Here is an 18,599-nt window from a genome sequence, read left to right on the forward strand (position 1 = left end):
GATTTCAGGGGGTCTTTTCTAAGCAAGCAGACTCGCATTGAAATTACTTTCTTAAAATGTATTTATTGTAATTCTTTATTACTAATATTACATTAGCCTCGAAGTTATTACTATAGTAGTAGAAGTATCAGGGGAGTAGTTTAAGTGTTACAGCACTGTTGGTTACTCGTGCTGTAAGTGTTTAAGGGTGTCTGCTCAAGCATCAGAAACAGCTGCGGGGCTTCCATGGTAGGCTGCGGTCGGATAGTGGTAGGCTGCGGTCGGATAGTGGTAGGCTGCGGTCGGATAGTGGTTTGTGCTTAGGAAGGTTCCAAACTGAGTGAAATGACCCGTAAGTGTCCAAGTTGCAGTCATGATAAGAGCTGGTTATACTCTCTAAATGCTTAGGAAAGGTGCTTCAGTGCTTCCTTTCGTATCTCCTTTAGCATAGGGTACACTGGACCATCCTTTCCGAAAGGAAAGCAAATAGTATTACCAGTATTAATTATTAGTATTAATTGTAGTACCACAATTCCGTGTGGTAGCAATGTTTAAAGACCCATGTCGATAACATCTGCCGTCACATGATTACGTGTAAGTGTAAGTGCATTCAGATTCTATTAGCACCAGGGTTGTCTTTTCCTACGTTCTTGACATCTTTCCATGACCTTTTGACATTTTTCATCTAGGTCAGGGAAACGTGGTTAGGAAAGGACACAGTTTTTTGACATAAAGGTCGTAATGTTTAATCCAGCTCCTCCCTGCCGTGTAGTACTTCAGATTTCCATGACTCAGCCTGCTGAAGCTAGCATATGTGCGGCTTGGTTGTTAGAGCCAGAAACAGGCAGATCAATGGGCCGCACATAATGAGACTGTACTGAAAGCTTTTTAAGATAAGGGCTAAATCTTTCACTCGGAGAGTGGAGTTGTAGCTCTATGCCACAGGAAGCTGACGTTGTTTTAGGCGGTTTGATATTCTCAGGAGCTCTGGGTTCATCTGTGACCTGTTGAACAGAAAGGTCTCACACCATGGCATGAAGGCAGCTTGCATTGGACCACTGCCTCAAAAGCCTGGGCTTGTTCCTCACACGGTATGCTGTGGGACCCTCTAGAAGGCCACTGCATTCAAAAGCCCAATATAATGCATCTGTATTGTTGGAGAATATGTAGGTTTGAGGTGCCTTTAAAACTGATTTTTTATTTATTTTTTAAACCTTTTTGGGTTTTTTTTTTTTTTTTTTTTTTTTTTTTTTGGTCAGTGTACATTTTGGTACAGAGATCTCTCCTGAGTGGTCCAATTTGTTGGTTGAGACTAAACCTTCTGATCTGTGGTTGACATGGTTCAGAAAAAAGAGTGGTCTCATGCTGGTTTGGGTGGTTATGTGCGTAGGTCAAAGACACACTGGTGTGTGTGTGTGTGTGTGTGTGTACCATCCTCAACCCCTTCTATATTTCTCCTTATCTTTTGGCAGTTTGTATGTGTGAGAAGGAGTGTATGTAGCATATGATTAAAATCCAGTTAAGACCCTAGCAAATATGTGCGACTTTAATTCCAACTTTAAAACCTTAGGCCCGGGGGGCACTGTGGCGCGAGCCAATAAGCCCCCATTTACGGGCTACATTGCCCGCGGGGACACAGGTTCGATTCTGGCCTGCTGTCGTTTCCCGATCCTCTCCCCACCTCTTCACTCCTCCTCACTTCCTGTCCAAAATACTTCACTGTCCTATCCAAATAAAGGCTAAAAAGCCCATAAATAAATCTAAAAAAAAAAAACCTTAGGCCCTTAACCGTGTGTGTGTGTGTGGCATGTGCTAGTAAAAGAACCCATTTGTAGTATGTCTACAAATGTAGAATGTTACATGTCCAGGAATAAGATGAGTGCCTGCCTCTGTGCGAGCGCGGTGGCTGTAGCTGTGTGTGTGTGTGTGTGTGTGTGTGTTTGAGAGCGCGGTGGCTGTAGCCGTGTGTGTGTGTGTGTGTGTGTGTGTGTGTGTGTGTGTGTGTGTGTGTGTGTGTGTGCGTGTGTGTGCGAGCGCGGTGGCTGTAGCCGTGTGTGTGTGGGGGTGTGTGTGTGCGAGAGCGCGGTGGCTGTAGCCTTGCCCTGTAAACCCACTGCCATTCTCTCCTGTCTCCATCTTTGTTTAGTCCATCTGGCCTGTTGCTTTGGAGAGGATGGAGATTTCAGTGAGTACCACTGACGTTCTGTTGCCGTGGCACCCGTGGTGCTCATAGTGGTTGGCTGTGATTGGTGTTGTGATCGTGATGTTTGGTTTCGCCGATTCTCTTGTTGTTATTGCTGTTGACCCTCTTCATTTGAAAGGGTTCTTGTAAACACATTCCTTGCACGGATAGGGAGTTTGGGATGTGTTAGCCTGCCTCTCCCCATCCTAAAAAATATCATGGAATTTGGTTCTTTTTTTTATGTCAAGTACATAATAGCCTACTAATGTTCAAATTCCATGATTTGACAAACCATCTACCCCCTGTACATTCTGTCAGACACACACACTCTATCTCTCTCTCTCCCTCTATTTTTCTCTCTCTCCCAGTCTTTCTCTCCTCTTTCATGCTCTCTCCTTCACCCTTCCAATCTCCCTCCCTCCCTCCCTCTCTCTCTCTCTCTCTCTCTCTCTCACACACCATAGTAAAGGTGTTGTGGATACCTCTATCCATGACGTGTGTCCCATAAAAGTCATGTAAACACGTGTGCCGCCATTTCATAGTGCTGGTGAACTCTTCCCCGAGGGTCTTGATTTCATGCCATCAGGTAGATTTGGTCATTCTGTGTGTTATGCAGTCTCAGACATTTTGTGTGAGTGAGTGTATTCTCTGCTTAATGATCTCTCCTCCTTCCGTTCCACTCAGTCTCCTCTCCCAGCAAGCTCCGGACCCCGGCCACGCCCTCGCCCCTGGCCCTGAGGCAGCCGGTGAAGGCGGTGTCCAATCCTAGCCCGGGCTCTTCCACTAGCTCCACCCCCACCCGCTCCCTGGGCCCCCCCGTCCGTAGCGCTCTGCCCCGCCCCAGTGGCTCTGCAGGCGGAGGCATCCCTGTGCCCCGCAGCAAGCTGGCACAGCCTGTACGCAGGTATGTCCCACGCACACACACACACACCACACACACACACGCACACACACACACACACACACACACACACACACACACACACACACACACACACACACACACTCACTCTCACATACTCACTCACACACACTCACACTCAGTCACTTTCACACTCTCACTCTCACACACTCACTCTCACTCTCACACTCTCACACACACACCTACCTAACGTAGATGCTTGCACACTCGAAGGAAGCATAAATAAATACCATTGTTCATTAATACATGGCAAAACACAGCACCCATATGACCAATCCAGAAAAAAATGAATAAAGGTATTACTTCCTCTTGATGCTTTCATTTGTGCAGTAATAGTACAAGTTGCTGTTCTTGTCATTGCTGTTAAGAAGTGAAACTTCCAACCCATGTTGGAGGCACGGGCAGGACTGAGGACGGTAACATGCATATCTGACTGTGGCTTGCCTCTCCCTCTCTTAGGTCTCTGCCGGCCCCTCGCACGTACAGTGGCATCAGGGATGAGAGCTGGAAGGAGGGCTGCTATTGACTGCACAAGAACAACCCCCCCTCTTCCCTTCCCCACCCTGAGACACAATAATGCTGCACTTTAGCAAAAACTAAATACATGTCTAAGACAGAGAAGATAAGAAAAACGGAAGAAAATGAACTCAGACTGAATTAAACAAATCCAAAACAAACAAACAAACAAACAAACAAACAAATAAATAAATAAATAAACAGAGAAATGAATATTTCCATTCAATCATGAGGTTGTGGAACGGGGGACATGGTAGCGGCAGACAGGCCAGAGCATGCCAAAGAAAACCAGCAGAGCTCCGGACGCCATCGCCACCAGGGGGCGCCATTGCTAAACAGATAGCGCCCGCTGTGCCATCAGGTTGCAAAGTAACTAATAAACATCGACCCCTCTCTCTCTCTTCTCTCTCTCTCTCATATATCCCTCCTCCTCTGATGTGTTTTTCCTGATGTCATGTCTTCATCAGAAAAGACTCGCCTTTCATCTCTCGTCGGGGTGTTTTGCTGAGGGGATTCACGTGGGCTCTAATGTTCCATGAACGTTGTGATATGGTTGGCCTTATTGTTTGCAGTTGTTGAATGCGTGCCGTGGAGGCTGTCGTGAAATCGTTTTCATAGCAGGTTTCCTTCTGCAAGAATGTGTTCATATCTATGTGACAATTATTTATTTGAAATTGATATTTAAACAAAAAAAAGAGCTTTCTTTTTTTTTGCTGTTTTATTTCAAAATGTAATCATGTTCAGTATTCTCTTTTTTTCGTACATTTTTCATATGAATTATTTTTGTAATGCTGAATTTGAACCTCACTTCAAAGCTAATTCTCCAAAGCGTTTGGAATGGACTCACCTGTAAGAAATGTGTGTGTGTGTGTGTGTGCTCTGTTGGAAGCCAAGCTAATATCCAGACACACAAAGGTGAAAATGAACACTGCTGTGGTACATGGGCTGCATTTACTTTTTTTCTATCAGAAAATTGATTTTTTTAATTTGATTGTTTACCCCTTGAAGATTGTTGAACTCTAGTTGGCCTAAATGTGTAGTCACCGTGTCGTCCGGGGGAAGCGCACATACTTGTTCTTCTTCAGTCAGGATATGTAATCACTGGTAGCCAAGGCAACTCTGAACCAGGTGTGTGTGTGTGTGTGTGGGTGGGTAGAGTAGCCCAGTGGCAACAGGCAATCTCCTCTGTGTCTCATCGTGTACACCGGAAGACTCATCTGCCACTTTCTTTTCTCATCTGTTTTGATAATCAGCACAGCGGCTTCTTCCGCTCACCTCTCTGACCGTGTCAGTGTGGGTTTGCTGTGTGTGTGTGTGTGTGTGTGTGTGTGTCAGCGTGGATTTGCTGTATGTCTGTGGTGTTCAGTTTGGAGCAGGTGTGATCAGTGTGTTTTGACATATCACAAATATTAGCCTATCCCCTCACCTGACAACTCCTGTCTAAACGTATCAAACATCCCACTTGGAAAATACAACATGGCTTCTGATGAAGCCATTGGCTGCCTCCAGTCTTCTAGGATGAGATAGAAAATGGGTACAGTGCAAAATAAAACGTGTGGCCAATATCATTTAAAAAAACAACAGGAAGTGAAGGTGGCGACAGTTGCCAGTCAACATACACACGATTGTGACATCACAGCACATCCGCCTGTGAGCAGAATGAAAAACAATGGTGCCGAGTTTGTGGAAATAGTGCCTGTGATTTTGAGGAACTCAAAGTTGATTTTCTGATTTTGGAATGTTTTCTTGTTTGCTTGTTCTTGTGCCAATGGTGTTCATTTTTGATTTGCCAATGTAATGTTGCATCAGTCAGGGGTCTTTGCATTTCTGCTTAGTTTTATTTATTTTTATTTTTATGTTTGCAGCTTGAAGTATTTTTATTGTTGTTTTTCTTTTGTATTTTTGCATTAATTAAAACATTTATGATTTGACAGGAAAAGGAGTATGTGTAAACATGCCTTGATATTTAAGACTAACTGATCTGAACATACAAGAGGCTTTCTATTTATTTGACAGAGTTTTGTGTGTGTGTGGGGGGAGGGAGGGAGGGAGGGAGTGTGGTGGCGTAGACTTTGCCCCCGTCTGAGGGGCTCGGGCCCGAGGTCGCAACAGGAACAAATAAACAACAGCCTGGCCATTTTTGTGGGATATTGTTTTTGTTAACATTTTTATATCACCACAGACATGATGCTCCATACCCCATGTAAATTCACATTTCAAAATAAAATGTTACTATAAGAAATGGACTTTGCTTGGTGAAGGCAATGAGCTTGATGAGATGTAATGTGATAGACATTTCTTTGTAGTGGGAGTCTAAAAGAGGGTCTGATTTTAAGGGTATGTTTGACTCTTGGGGGAAAACCTCAGCACCCAGACTTCTATTTCACACTCACCCAATGATTGATTCTTGCCATCTTGTAAAGAGAGTATGAGTGACAAGAACAGCCCCTTGAACCCTGGGTTTGTCAGAACATGGCAAGTCTACTAAGCTGTCCACTTAACTGAACCTCATCCTCCTAACATGCATCTCTGGCTTCAGGCGTGTGTGCACATTTACTGACACTAAGTCCCATTATTCACACTTGGCTGTGCCAATTTCATAGTTGAAACGTGAAATCTGCTTTGGTTTGTTCTGATGGATCAGTAACTATTCCTTGTGGTCTCAATTACTGCACAGGTTGTATTGTGAAATGCTGGGATCGAGATGAGGATGAGGAAAATAGTGTCTACAGTTGCCCCCAGTGCGGACAGACGTTCAACCCGAGACCTGTTCTGGGTTGGAACACCTATAGGCTAGTGACAATGGCCCCAACATTTTTAGATACCCTACCGGAGGTAGAACTAAACCCAACAATGTTTTTCCTCATCTCTAAGGTCTCCCATATATGAAATGGATTATTGGATAAAAGATCTTGTGTTCTCCATCTGCTTCAGTTTATATGTCTTAACTCCCATACGGCCAGGCTATATTCTATGTTCTTTTTTAGGTTTTGGGGTGTATAACAATATCTATCAATTTAACCATTTTTGCAGTAAAATATTTTTATCCAAGAATCCATTTCATATATGGGAGACCTTAGAGATGAGGAAAAACATTGTTGGGTTTAGTTCTACCTCCGGTAGGGGTATCTCAAAAACTAAAGCCCTTTTTGACAGTTTGTCACTAGGCTACTAGGCTGATAAGGTTGCGAAACTACCAGCGCGCTAAAACGGACGACGGGTTAGCTAGACCTGGCCGGTCCATGTACAGTGCACAGTTTGAAGCCGATACATTCACAAACGCTCAACGCAGGAACTCTCAGCTGACAAGTCTTGTCTGGAGTGTCTTGATTCCTATTGTGCAACTAACGTTTGCTGTCATGAGCGAAAGGAGAGTCTAGTTTTCACTGACGTAGCACCCACATTTGCAGACAGCCTTTTCAAGAGAAAAGTAACCTGTATGTGACTTGTACCCGCTTTAATTCAACGAAACTGATGTCACTTCAACCATCCCTTTCTTTGGGTGCGCACAAAAGCCGAATCGGAACGTAACTGAAGGCGTCTTGCTTTCATTTCAGTGCCAACCATGTTTGTGTAGCTACAACTCTTCCAGAGAAACGAAACAAACTTGCATTTGGCGTAGCCTCACAACTGTAGGCTACGTCTGTCATTTAAACCATCACTCTAAGGGTACGCAAAAAAGCCGAATCGGAACGTAACTCAAATGGGCGTCTTGCTTTCACTTCAGTTTGCGTCCAACCCTTCCAAGGAAACGAAACTTGCGTTGGAACCTTGCAAAGGAACGAAACTACATTGCATTTGGCGTAGCCTCACAACTGTACGTACTAGCTCACTTAAACCATCGCCGTGTGTGCACCATTTACATATCAACTGGTGTGTACTCCAATGGCAGAGGCGAATATTTCAGTGCCTGAGAATCATTTCCAATGTCCAATTTGTTTAGAACTACTGAAGGATCCAGTAACTATTCCTTGTGGACACAGTTACTGTACGGACTGTATTCAGAAATGCTGGGACCAAGATGAAGACAAAGAAAATGGTGTCTACAGCTGCCCCCAGTGCAGACAGACTTTTAACCCGAGACCTGTTCTGGGTCGAAATCCCATTCTAGCCGACATGGTTGCGAAGCTAAAGGCCCAGGGTCTTCAAAGCACTCATTCGGATGACGGGTTTGCTGGACCTGACGATGTGGATTGTACGATTTGCGTAGGGAGGAAACGCAAAGCTGACAAGTCTTGTCTGGAGTGTCTTGATTCCTATTGTCCAATACACCTCTGCCGTCATGAGGAACTTCACGCAGGAAAGAAGCACAAGGTGGTTGATGCCGCTGTTCAATTGCAGAAGAAAATGTGTTCAGAACATGGCAAACCACTGGAAGCTTTTTGTGAGACTGATTCGAAGTGTGTGTGTGTTGAATGCATCATAGACGAGCACAAAGGCCATGATGTAGTCTCACTGGCAAGCGCCAAAGAAAATAACCAGGTGAATAATTCCAGGTGTACGTTACAAAATCGGAATCCTCATCAGTTTTACCTAGCCTAATACTGTTGCTCCAGTGTAGAGGACAGGCCTTTATGATGTTCTTCTGTTTTCAACAGCGTAAACTGCAAAAGAGTCTACAGAAAGAAATCTCCGAGAGAGAAAGTGAACTGAACAGGCTGAGGGAAAACGTTGAATCTCTTCAGGTGTGGTGCTGCTGAAAGGACATTCACTTGCGTTCACAAGTGATAAGCAGCAGATTTATACTGTTTATAAGTAGGCTAACCATGTGTTTTCATGGTTTTTAGGGCAGTACCCTACCGTAGTAACCCATTAAGTCAGAGTTTTGTAAGTGTTGCATGTAGTGAATTAGTCAGCAGTTTTATAAATCTACGAGAACAGTAGGCTAATATTGATTTTCATTAGCAACAGTGTTGTAAGTTTTATGAAATAAGCTCCTGATGGCAAATAGCATGTCACTGTTTTTAATGTGTTTATTTGTAACAGTCTTCTGCTAAGGCTTCAGTGGAGGTGAGTGAGAGCAACTTTACGGAGCTGCTAGCCTTCTTTGAGCGGATGCGCTCAGAGGTGCCGGAGATGATCAGGGCTCAGGAGAAGGCTGAGCTGAGTCGGGAAGAGCAGCGGCAGGAGGAGGTCAATGTGTTGAAGACGAGAGCAGCTGAGATGGAGCAGCTTGCTAGCAAAGAGGATGAAGTACAGTTCCTGCAGGTAAATGTGCCCGATCTCCAGTATGCCTAACCTGCCACTAGCAATTAACTGCATTTCGTTGTCTCAGTACTTGTGCTCTGTGCAATGACAATAAAGTTGAATCTAATCTAATCTAATCTAAAGCTACATTAGGCACTTTTATCTGTATCTTTTTTTAACCAATAACTTCCCTTCTTACCAGTGATGCTGAACGCAACAGTGAATATTGTCTGATGTGTATATGTGTATAAACTGAAGAGATGTTTTGTAGCTCCAGTAGCCTTGTGTGCCACTGTGGGTAACACCAAAATGCATCATGGGCCAGTGGAGGACAGGCAAAGAATTACCCATGGAACGGGTGGTCAGATTCGATTAGATGATAAAAACAATAACCATTTCGTAGTGCTATAAATGAGCATGGATTAAGGTTGTTAAAGGAACATGAAGTTCTGCAGCCGTAATACTATTTAAATATATATATATATTTCCTTCGGAGGGGCAACTTCAGTCGAGGAGGGCAAACGGGCAGTTGCCCAAGCAACCTTAGCCCCCTCTTGTGCACGTCCCTGCAAAGTCTACTCCGTAATATCCACCTTCGGCGAGGTGTGCACTGCCCTGCTATTGCTTCTGACATCTGTGACAGTGGCAACAGCCGAGTGATCCTTTTCCAAATTGAAACTCATTAAGAGCTACCTGAGGGGCAGTATGGAGCTCTGAATGGGCGGGCTATCCTGTCCATTGAAAAAGCATATCATGCATCACCACTTTTATGTTTGAAAGGCATCCTACGGCTTGCAGGTGTGCTTTGCCTTTGGCTGTGCTCAGTCAGCCTGTCGGTCTTGACGTTTAGATTTTGCGCCTAAACTAGCTATATCGTATCGTCTCGTCACATGATCAAAAAGAGACTTGACATTGGACAACAAGATATATATTACCCAGCAATCATCATTGCATATCTGTATATGACAAAAATACCAAAGAAAATAAGAAATTATTCATTTCATTGTAATTTCTTAATAGTTTCCATAGCTTATGTAGGATAAGTAAATAATTGTGTTATAGATTACTACTGACTATTTCCCTCCCGCAAAATAATTAAATCCATGCCAGAGATAGGTTTGCTATTTCGAGGGCATATATAGCATAAGGTACTCTTTTGCATGTATTATAATTCATCTTTGATCACAGGCGTGTTTACATAGTGACGCTGAGAGACAGGCACTTATGAGAAATGCATTGTAGGGGGGCCGGCTTTGCCCAAGGGCCCCAGTGCAACTGCACTGTCTATAGTTATGCCCCTGACAGCGCAGGTACACTCAATTAAAGCCAACAGCAAATAAACAAAATTCCTCTTTCACCTCTTTCAACCACAAATAAGAGATACATAACAGCGACTTCACGCAGAGGCTGTGGCTTAGGGGCCCCCTGAGCTCATGGGCCCTGTAGGCCCGTTCGGTAATCCATCCCTGAGTAGAATGATTGATTTTGAAAGTTCTTTCTGGTCCAAGTCCACCAAGTGAATATAGTGATGGTATGTTCATTAGCTTTTGCTTCTCATTGTCTCTCTGCAGAATCTCTCTCTTTTCTCTCCTGAGGATTTACCAAGAGTTACTTCCAATGCAAACTATGCATTTAGACCAACCACTGTTGAATTTTATCTGAAAAGAATGATGAAGGAGATGGAAAAGACTTACTCTGAAAATGTTGGCCTCATATGGAGTCACGGTAGGCTTGATAATTAATTCATTTAAACGTATAAATACATACATCATCTAGTTAATATATCTGATGGATCGTCAAAACAAGTAGAATTAGAAGTGAATTAAATATTTGTTATTTGTTTATCTTCCTAGTGAAGTTCGGGTTCTTGCGGTGTCACCATAAACAGATGAAAAGATGTAAGTAATTTAAGTGCTTCAGTTATTAGTTATTACAGGATTTCAGTTATTGGTATTTTGACTCTGTGTGTTACACACTGAAACTCTGTATCTTTGCCATCTCAGATTCTGTCCATCCAAAGTTTGATTCTGCAACTGCATTCAGACATCACCTTATATCTGAAGACAACACAAAAGTCGAATGGAGTCACGAGGTTGTGTCACGTGGCAGGAGATGGGATCGTTTCACCGACTGCAGACAAGTATTTTGTAGCGATGCTCTTCCTGAACATGCCTACTGGGAGGTTGAGTGGAGTAGTGTGCCTGATCGTGAGGTCGCCATTGCAGTTGCATACGATGACATTGAACGGAAGGGATATGGTAACAACTGCAGATTTGGGCGTAATGACGAATCCTGGTGCTTGGAGCTCTCCGGTTCATGTCTCAGTTTTTTTCACAATAATGTTGAGACTAAAATTCCAGGCCCAGTCCCTTCCAGAGTAGGGGTTTATTTGAATCGCCAGGCAGGAATTCTGTCCTTCTACAGAATCACTGACCGTGATCGTGGTCATGTAGATCGTCTAGAAATTATTTTTAGTGTTCAGGCCATATTTACCCAGAAGACCTTATACCCAGGATTTTACGTAGATTCAAGCTGTTCTGTTGAAGTCTTCTGAAGGGATTGCAGAATTAATGGGGATTTTGATGAGTTATTTCAGTGTAATTTTCATGAATTGCTTCACAGAATAAACTGTAGCACATTTAATCATAATTTACTAAGTTAATTCTGCTTATAGGTATGTACTTTAAACTTTTCTAAAGTGGTTTTAGGGGAAATGCTTAATGATTACCAATATTTACAATGACTATGTGGCATTGATTATGTGTAACAAGTACATATATTAAGGACTCTGTGTATATTTAGATGTGTATTTGAGTGTTATCTGTGTTGTAGTTGTGATGTAAACCTAAACCTATACCTTTTGGGTAGGTCAGTATATTTACAGAACTATTTGTATTTCATGTTATAGGGGATAGTTTGTGTGGTAGGAATGTGATCTATCAAATACAACTGCAGTAAATAGTTTGCTTTTCTCTCCATTGTCAAAGTGGGGACCACCAGTTTGGGAACCACTAAACCTAAATATTCCCCCCACACACACACACTTTGATAGTAACAGCTGCATCAGATACAATATGATCTGTACCAGATGAAATTAACTTGCTTTGGGTTCTTATTTTAAGAGTAGTTCTGCATGTTCACTCCAAATAAAGAATGACTACTTTGTACCACAAATGTCCTCCATTTTTGTTTTATACAAATGCAATCAAGTAACAGTTTAGCAGCTACTGCAGCTAATGATGGATATTAGCTAGCTGCCACAGTGTGTGTACCATCTTGATAAGAGTGTCTTGATGTCAATTCATCACAGTCTCCACTCTCCTCTCCTAGTCTATCTTCAGTCCGAGCTCCTCAGGACTCAGGGTTGCCAGTGGTCTTCCCTTCAGCATCACTGGCAGAGAGCACACAGCCTTGGTTTCTTCCTGGTGGAGCTCTATAGACTTTCTCTCCCACCTCCACAGGTAGTCCATCTTGGCGTCACAGTGCCAGGGGTTAAAAGCTAGGTCCACAAACATGACACTGGGATCCAGGGCTCCAGCGGGAAGGTGATGGAGCTGGTTCCCACTAAGATCGAGATACCTCAGCTCCTTCACTGTTTGGAAGAGAGTCGGGGCCAGTTTCTCCAGGCGGTTGTGTTGCAGAAATAGATACGACAGTGCGAATGTGGTGTCGAAGGCCAAGGGGTCTATGAAGCGAAGCTTGTTGTTCTGCAGAGACAACCTCTCCAGGAGGGTCAAGGGGTCCAGGACTCCAGCAGGGAGGTCCTCTAGCTTGTTCTCAAAAAAGTCCAGGGTGATCAGGCGGCCCAGATTCTGGAGGAGGCCTGCAGGAATCTTCTGGAAGCGGTTACCTGACAGATCGAGCCAGGTGAGGTTGCTGTCACTGGGCAGCCAATCAGCTTCTGCCCTGGAGAGGAGGTTGTTTTTGAGTGCAAGGCTGTCAAGTGGGGCGTGGTGGAACACTCGAGATGGAAGATCCCTCAGCTGGTTACCTGAAGGATGGCGAATAAATCAGAGGGGTTAAATACATAACAAATACATTTAGAGTAAGCACACAAAGTGACAGAGCTCATTTCGAAACACTGTAAATGACTTAAGAATATATGAATCAAGTGCCTTGTATTAATAATGACCTTGTATGAATCATGTGCTTATGTAAGCAGGAACATGGCTTTTCTGTGTGTGTGTAACTTAGATTATTAGGTGCCACTTAGTCGGCATATTTGTAAGAGCATGTTTTGGACCAGAGGTGAATAAGAAGGGTCGAACTGACATCTTTACAAGACAGAAAGCATAGTAAGATATCCTCGGACGTCAGAGACCCACCACGTGCTTATCCCTGCTGACAAAAAGTTTTGGCGTCAGAGAACGCTAACTTCTATCTATATAAACCTTCTGGATGTGTTTAATATTGCTTCTCTCTCGTCTGCTGCGGTCTGGAGGTAGGTCTGAGTTCCCTCTCTCTGAGAGAGGGCCCGTGCTTCTCTCTGACCTGCCAGGACGTGGGTGAGCCCAACAAGCTTATTGTTGTTGTCTAATAAATATACTTATATGCAACTCCGGAGTCCTGAGGTAACTTGGGTGAATTTTCACCTAACACAAAGCTTATTCACTGATAAAGATATTTATAGAAGGCCAGAACATGTATGGAGAAAATGAATGTCTTAACACACAGCCAAGCACGCGACAAGAAAGAAACAATTAATTTGAAACCAATTCAACATCCACATACACTGCAAAAAAAATCTACATTTTACCTGTAATTTAAAAAATACTTAATATTAGGCCTACCTGTAAGGTCTATGGTGTGAAGATGAGGGAGACCTATCAGCATGTCTGTTGACAGGTTTCTGAGTTTATTGTTAGACAGGTGGAGCTCTTTAAGTAGCGGTGTGGCTCGAAGGTCCTCTCCGGTAATTTTAGTAATATTGGTATACTGAATGGTTAGACGGGTGGTGTTCCTCGGCACACCTCTCGCCGGAAAGACAGAAATTGGTATGTTGTGGCATATTACCTCTGTGGAGTCCTGGCCAAAATAGCAATTACAGAGGTTTGGGCACGAGAGGGCGCCATGACAACAGCAGATAGCGAACGCAATGCTAAAAAGGCACAGAAGATACATTTCTGTAGGAGTAAGATGGTCACAGTTTAGTTGGATCTGTACCTCTAAACTATCTAAAAATAATGATTTATAATAGTTTGATATTCCAGACTATTATAAACAACGGAGCATCTCTTTGTCTGCCAAGTCATTGTCAGTCCGGTTATTGCCAGAGCTGTCTGTGTAACAGAGTTAAAAATGTAGTGTATGGTTTTATATGATTTTCGCCCAAATAAAACTGCCATAAGTGTGAATGGGAGCCACCTTTGGCCATATGGTGTACTGCAGATCTGCTGCTTGTAGTCCAGTGCTGCTTCCCTACCCGATCAGAGAAGCCTATGCTTACAGTTTTTCTCGATTGTTTTCACACATTTAGCAAATCATGGGTCAACTTTATTTAATGCTCACATCTTCTTTGCACAGCAAGAGTCTTCTCTGGCGAATTATCTAATCAAGTAGTTCTCAACCTCACCTAAATAGATGGAACCAAGCATGTATCGAGGAGGCCGCCACCAACAATCTCAGGACGAGGACAAGGAAGAGGTCGTGGTAGAATTAGAGGGGCCCCTGTCAGGGGATGTGGCCAGGGCCGGCGATTGCTATAGGCCAGTGGTTCCCACACTTTTTACAGTCCCGTACCCGTACTTCAGACATTTAATCTCCAGCTACGTACCCCCTCCCCCGTTTTTTTTTTCATGTTTGTAACCACCGCCACGCCACGCCCCCCCCCCCCCCCCCCGCGCCAGCGTTTCCATTGTCCAGTAGGCCAATTGAAAATGAAATGTGAGAAAATATTACATCTCCCCGGTCAAATTGTCCGATTGGAAATGCTTAAAAATCCCGTCCCCCAAACACAATCGCAATTTGAGAATAATTATAATATCTAGGTCTATAAAGCAAACATGCACTGCCCTTATTATGTTTTAAAGGAACAGGCTATTCTGCTGTTTGAAAGTTATTAAACAACACGCATATGCTGCATTTTAAATAAAGCGCAAATCGTTGGTTATAAACCAAGACCGAACTGAGTTAGAAGGATCAAACATGGCCAAGCAGACTAGCCTTAAAAGCTTTTTTCGGAGGCCAAACGCAACTGATGAGGGTGAACCGTCTGATGAGGGTGAACCTGTAATACCTGAAGCCATAGATGTTCGGACAGCTCCACCAAAAAAAAGGCCGAAGTGTCGGGCGTTTAGGTCGGAATGGAGTGACAAGTTCCCTAATGTGCGAGGTAATTGATGGTAACGATAAAATGTTCTGTTCGCACTGCGAAAAGGCAGGACGACGCAACGGATTAACAAGAGGGTCGAATAATTTCAGAATCTCTGCTCTCATTGAACATAGTCAGAGCAAGGACCATGTTGCGGCGCTCAATATAACGCCACAGCAGGTTGCGATTAAAGGCCAATTATTGACGCGCATTTTTTTTTTCATTGTAAACTTAGGCAAATAAACATGTTTCATTCTATACGACCTTATTATATCATTGTTTAAGCTACATAGCCTGCCGTCAGTTTTCTCCTGTAGGCTAATTTAGAAGCAGTAATAGATATTTGACCGGCTTATCATTAAAATGAAAACTCTGCCGGTCACGTTGACCGGCAACATTTTTTTCTAGCAGAACCTCTGCCCCGCGCACATATTCAGCATATAACACTTGAAACTGTCAGGGTAGGTCACTAACCTACCTGTAGCTATTTTTAGCAGTGTAATTATTTCGCTGAATATGGGTATACATGAGTATTTCTCGCAATGCGACTTGGCTATTCGGACTACATGAATTTATGATTTCATGTCTATTTATAGCTCCGTTTGAAAATGTGATGGGCTCGATAGGGGGGGCGGTTGCGTTAAGTTACGTGACATTCGCAAAACTGAAGCGGTCAAAACCATCTGGAGCACAGGGACGAAAACGAAGAAAGGAAGAAGAGGAAAAGAAAGCCAAGTATAGAGGTAAGTCTTCTCATCTCAGCCATTAAGGTGTCAAACGAAATACATGTAGTATTGTGCATCACCTAATATTGGACGTTTCATTGCTGTCACTTGGGCTAGCTATAGCCAGCTAGCCACTGTTACTTTGCTAATTTGCTACGTAGGCTATTACTAGCAAACGTAACTTCACTGACAACCTACATGGATGTAAATGTCAAAAGACCAGTATCTGGATAACCTATGCTAGTTATGAAAAGTACAGTTGCTGTCTACATTCATTATAAATGGCATAAGTTCTGTTTAGTGAATTCACAACTAGCAGGTGCATACACACACAGTAACCATTTTGGGGATAGTGGTGGTGTTCACCCTTCTGTACAGTTCCTCCCCAGGAATATACTAAAATTTTTGTTTATTTTTGTTTTAAATTGGCCAGATGCACTCAGGCAATTTTTGCAGAGGCCGCTGTAGAAAGGACGCCTGATTCGCCTCCCTCTGAACTTTGTAAGTAGCCTACACAACTAGTACTACTGTTACTGTTTTTGTTATTGTTATTATTATTAGCAATTATTACTTTCATAATCACATCACATTAATACTACTAATTGTAATCAGTAGCCTAGTATTATTTAGCCTTGTGGCAGTAATTGTAATATATCTACTACAAGTTACATGGTCAGATAAAATGTATTTGTACAATGCAACTATGTGGTAGGATGATAGAAATGACCAAATGCAACTGTGTAACGAACAGCATGGATGAACTCTGTGTTTAAATACAGCTGCAGGAGAAGGGACATCCAGTAGTACTCAAGGGGCCAGTAACACACAGGCCAGGAACACACAGCCTGCATCAGGTGAGTCTATTTAATAGTATTTATTCAAGCCACATCCATACTTTAAAGTACAATATATACATGTTAGCATGTATTAAATACAATAGCTTGTTTTCCTAAAGAAGTTCAACCACATTCATGATCATTTCACTTATTATATTAAACACCGCTTGTCTGGCTATACAATATGCTTGAATACAGGTGAAGGTGAAGGGACATCCAGGACCACATCAAGCACTCAGACACCTCACCCTCCACAATTCCTGCTATCCAGGGAGAACCTATAGATCCTGCTGACTGGCCAGCCCTCTGTGATCCGGTAAGGACAGAGTTAGTTTGCAGAGGACCATACCAGACCAGTCCAGACTTTACATTTCCAAAAAGAGATGATGGGAAAAGCTGCCACCACAACCACTTCTACAGGAAATTAGTGAATGGGGAGAAAATCAAGAGAAGCTGGCTTGTATATTTAAGGAAAAACAATACTCTGTATTGCTTCTGCTGCAAGCTCTTTTCACAGGAAAATGACCACCTCATTAGGAGTGGCCTAAATGACTGGAAGAATTGTAGTGAGGTATTTGAGATATTTTGTAGTGGTACGTACAGTATCCATAAAAGCACTTTTGTTTGTAGAGGGTAGTTAGGGTATAGAGGGTCATAATTTGCTTAAATGTCCTTACAGGTGCCTAAGAGTGTTTTGCACAGTTTATGGAGTTAACTTAATCCTAACTTTGAGTGTGTAATAAATTATTTCAAATAATAAAAAAGAAAATGTTCTGAAACTATTCTGGTGTTTGTTGTCCATGAAACAACTATTGTTGAACTGCAATGTAGAATAGTAGAATTATAAGTGGGTGAAAAAACTGCTATGCAAAGTAAAGTGATGTTAAGTATTGTGTGTGTGTGGGGGGGGCGCAAAACTCAATCTCGCCTAGGGCAACCAAAGGGCTAGAGCCGGCCCTGGATGTGGCATTCGAGTAAGGTGCTCTAATGAAATTAGGGCAAGAGTCATTGATCACGGAGTCAATCTTGACCTCTTCATGAGAGAGGCTGGCCAAAGGGTTCATCCAAACCTGAGCCGTCATACTTTGGCATCAGTTGTTTGTACGTTTGGCAATGACAATGAAACTTTGCTGGCCTTTGCAGTCAATATAATGTACTGTGTTTCACTGTATTTGCACTCTTAGCAACAACCATTTCTAAACTTTTGTAAAGTGTGTTGCCACAATACAATGTATACTGTAGTTTCACTAAAACAATTTACAACCTATACGGTCGAATTCTGATTACTTTATATTTACAGTATTTACAGCCAATTGTACTATTTTTACAGAATCAACACACTGGCCCACACTGGTGGCAGGGGGAGAATGTTCACTGGAGAACAGATTTGACCTTTTTACAGTACTGTATATTGAAGTCACTTTTCTCTTCTTACAGAATATACATGTAATGTGGAAAAATGACTGCAATACATATTTTTGTGTCAGAATCTTTTCCATTTTGTACACAGTAGAGCAAATGTAAACCAATGGTGTTGACAAGTCCTTGTTTAGAATATATTGTATAGTGTTTAGCAATACAAAAACAGAACTACAATATTTTACTCTATACAAATGTTCAAATGTTCAAATTCTTTATGACAGTATATTCCCTAGGTAGAGTGCTTAGTGCAAAACCCAAATTGTAGCATGTTTTCAGTGATAAACTAGTCAATACTGTGAGGGTGCTGCACAAAAGTTGAAATGATGTTTACAGAGGTTGATATTGACAGCTGTAGTTTGAATTTTGTTATCCATTGTTAAATAAATGAAAAACCATACATTTTCAATAGAGCAGAAATTGTAGGTTTTGATGGAAATGTTTGGTTTTGATGGGTGTGTTTGAGAAGGTGGTGTCATTCTGCAAAAATCATATAGTGTTTTGGTCATTTCAGCTTCTGTTA

General features: G+C 42.6%; 3 protein-coding genes across 4 annotated transcripts in view; 2 read left to right on the forward strand and 1 right to left on the reverse strand.

The window, feature by feature from the left end:
• The window catches only part of slain2 (SLAIN motif family, member 2), a 27,483-nt gene extending 23,019 nt beyond the window's left edge, over window positions 1-4,464 (forward strand). For both annotated transcript variants that reach the window (XM_042708914.1, XM_012821795.3), the window contains 2 exons: window positions 2,846-3,065; window positions 3,543-4,464. In XM_042708914.1, the coding sequence (XP_042564848.1) occupies window positions 2,846-3,065; window positions 3,543-3,609 (287 nt within the window). In that variant the 3' untranslated portion in view covers window positions 3,610-4,464. The remainder of the gene's footprint in view (window positions 1-2,845; window positions 3,066-3,542) is intronic.
• Window positions 4,465-8,142: 3,678 nt separating this feature from the next.
• LOC105895120 (tripartite motif-containing protein 16-like) lies at window positions 8,143-11,340 on the forward strand. The gene is made up of 5 exons (XM_042708993.1): window positions 8,143-8,284; window positions 8,586-8,807; window positions 10,358-10,511; window positions 10,640-10,684; window positions 10,790-11,340. The coding sequence occupies exons 1-5, from the start codon at window positions 8,174-8,176 to the stop codon at window positions 11,338-11,340; spliced, it is 1,083 nt and encodes a 360-aa protein (XP_042564927.1). The 5' UTR covers window positions 8,143-8,173.
• A 622-nt stretch (window positions 11,341-11,962) lies between these two features.
• On the reverse strand, window positions 11,963-13,907 carry LOC116222021 (leucine-rich alpha-2-glycoprotein-like). Its single transcript, XM_031574246.1, has 2 exons — window positions 13,577-13,907; window positions 11,963-12,777 (listed from the first exon to the last, which is right to left on the reverse strand). Exons 1-2 carry the CDS (start codon window positions 13,905-13,907, stop codon window positions 12,113-12,115), a joined length of 996 nt encoding a protein of 331 aa, XP_031430106.1. The 3' UTR covers window positions 11,963-12,112.
• Between the last annotated feature and the right edge of the window lie 4,692 nt (window positions 13,908-18,599).

This window comes from Clupea harengus, chromosome 10, assembly GCF_900700415.2.
Source record: "Clupea harengus chromosome 10, Ch_v2.0.2, whole genome shotgun sequence".
In the NCBI taxonomy this organism is placed as follows: domain Eukaryota; kingdom Metazoa; phylum Chordata; class Actinopteri; order Clupeiformes; family Clupeidae; genus Clupea; species Clupea harengus.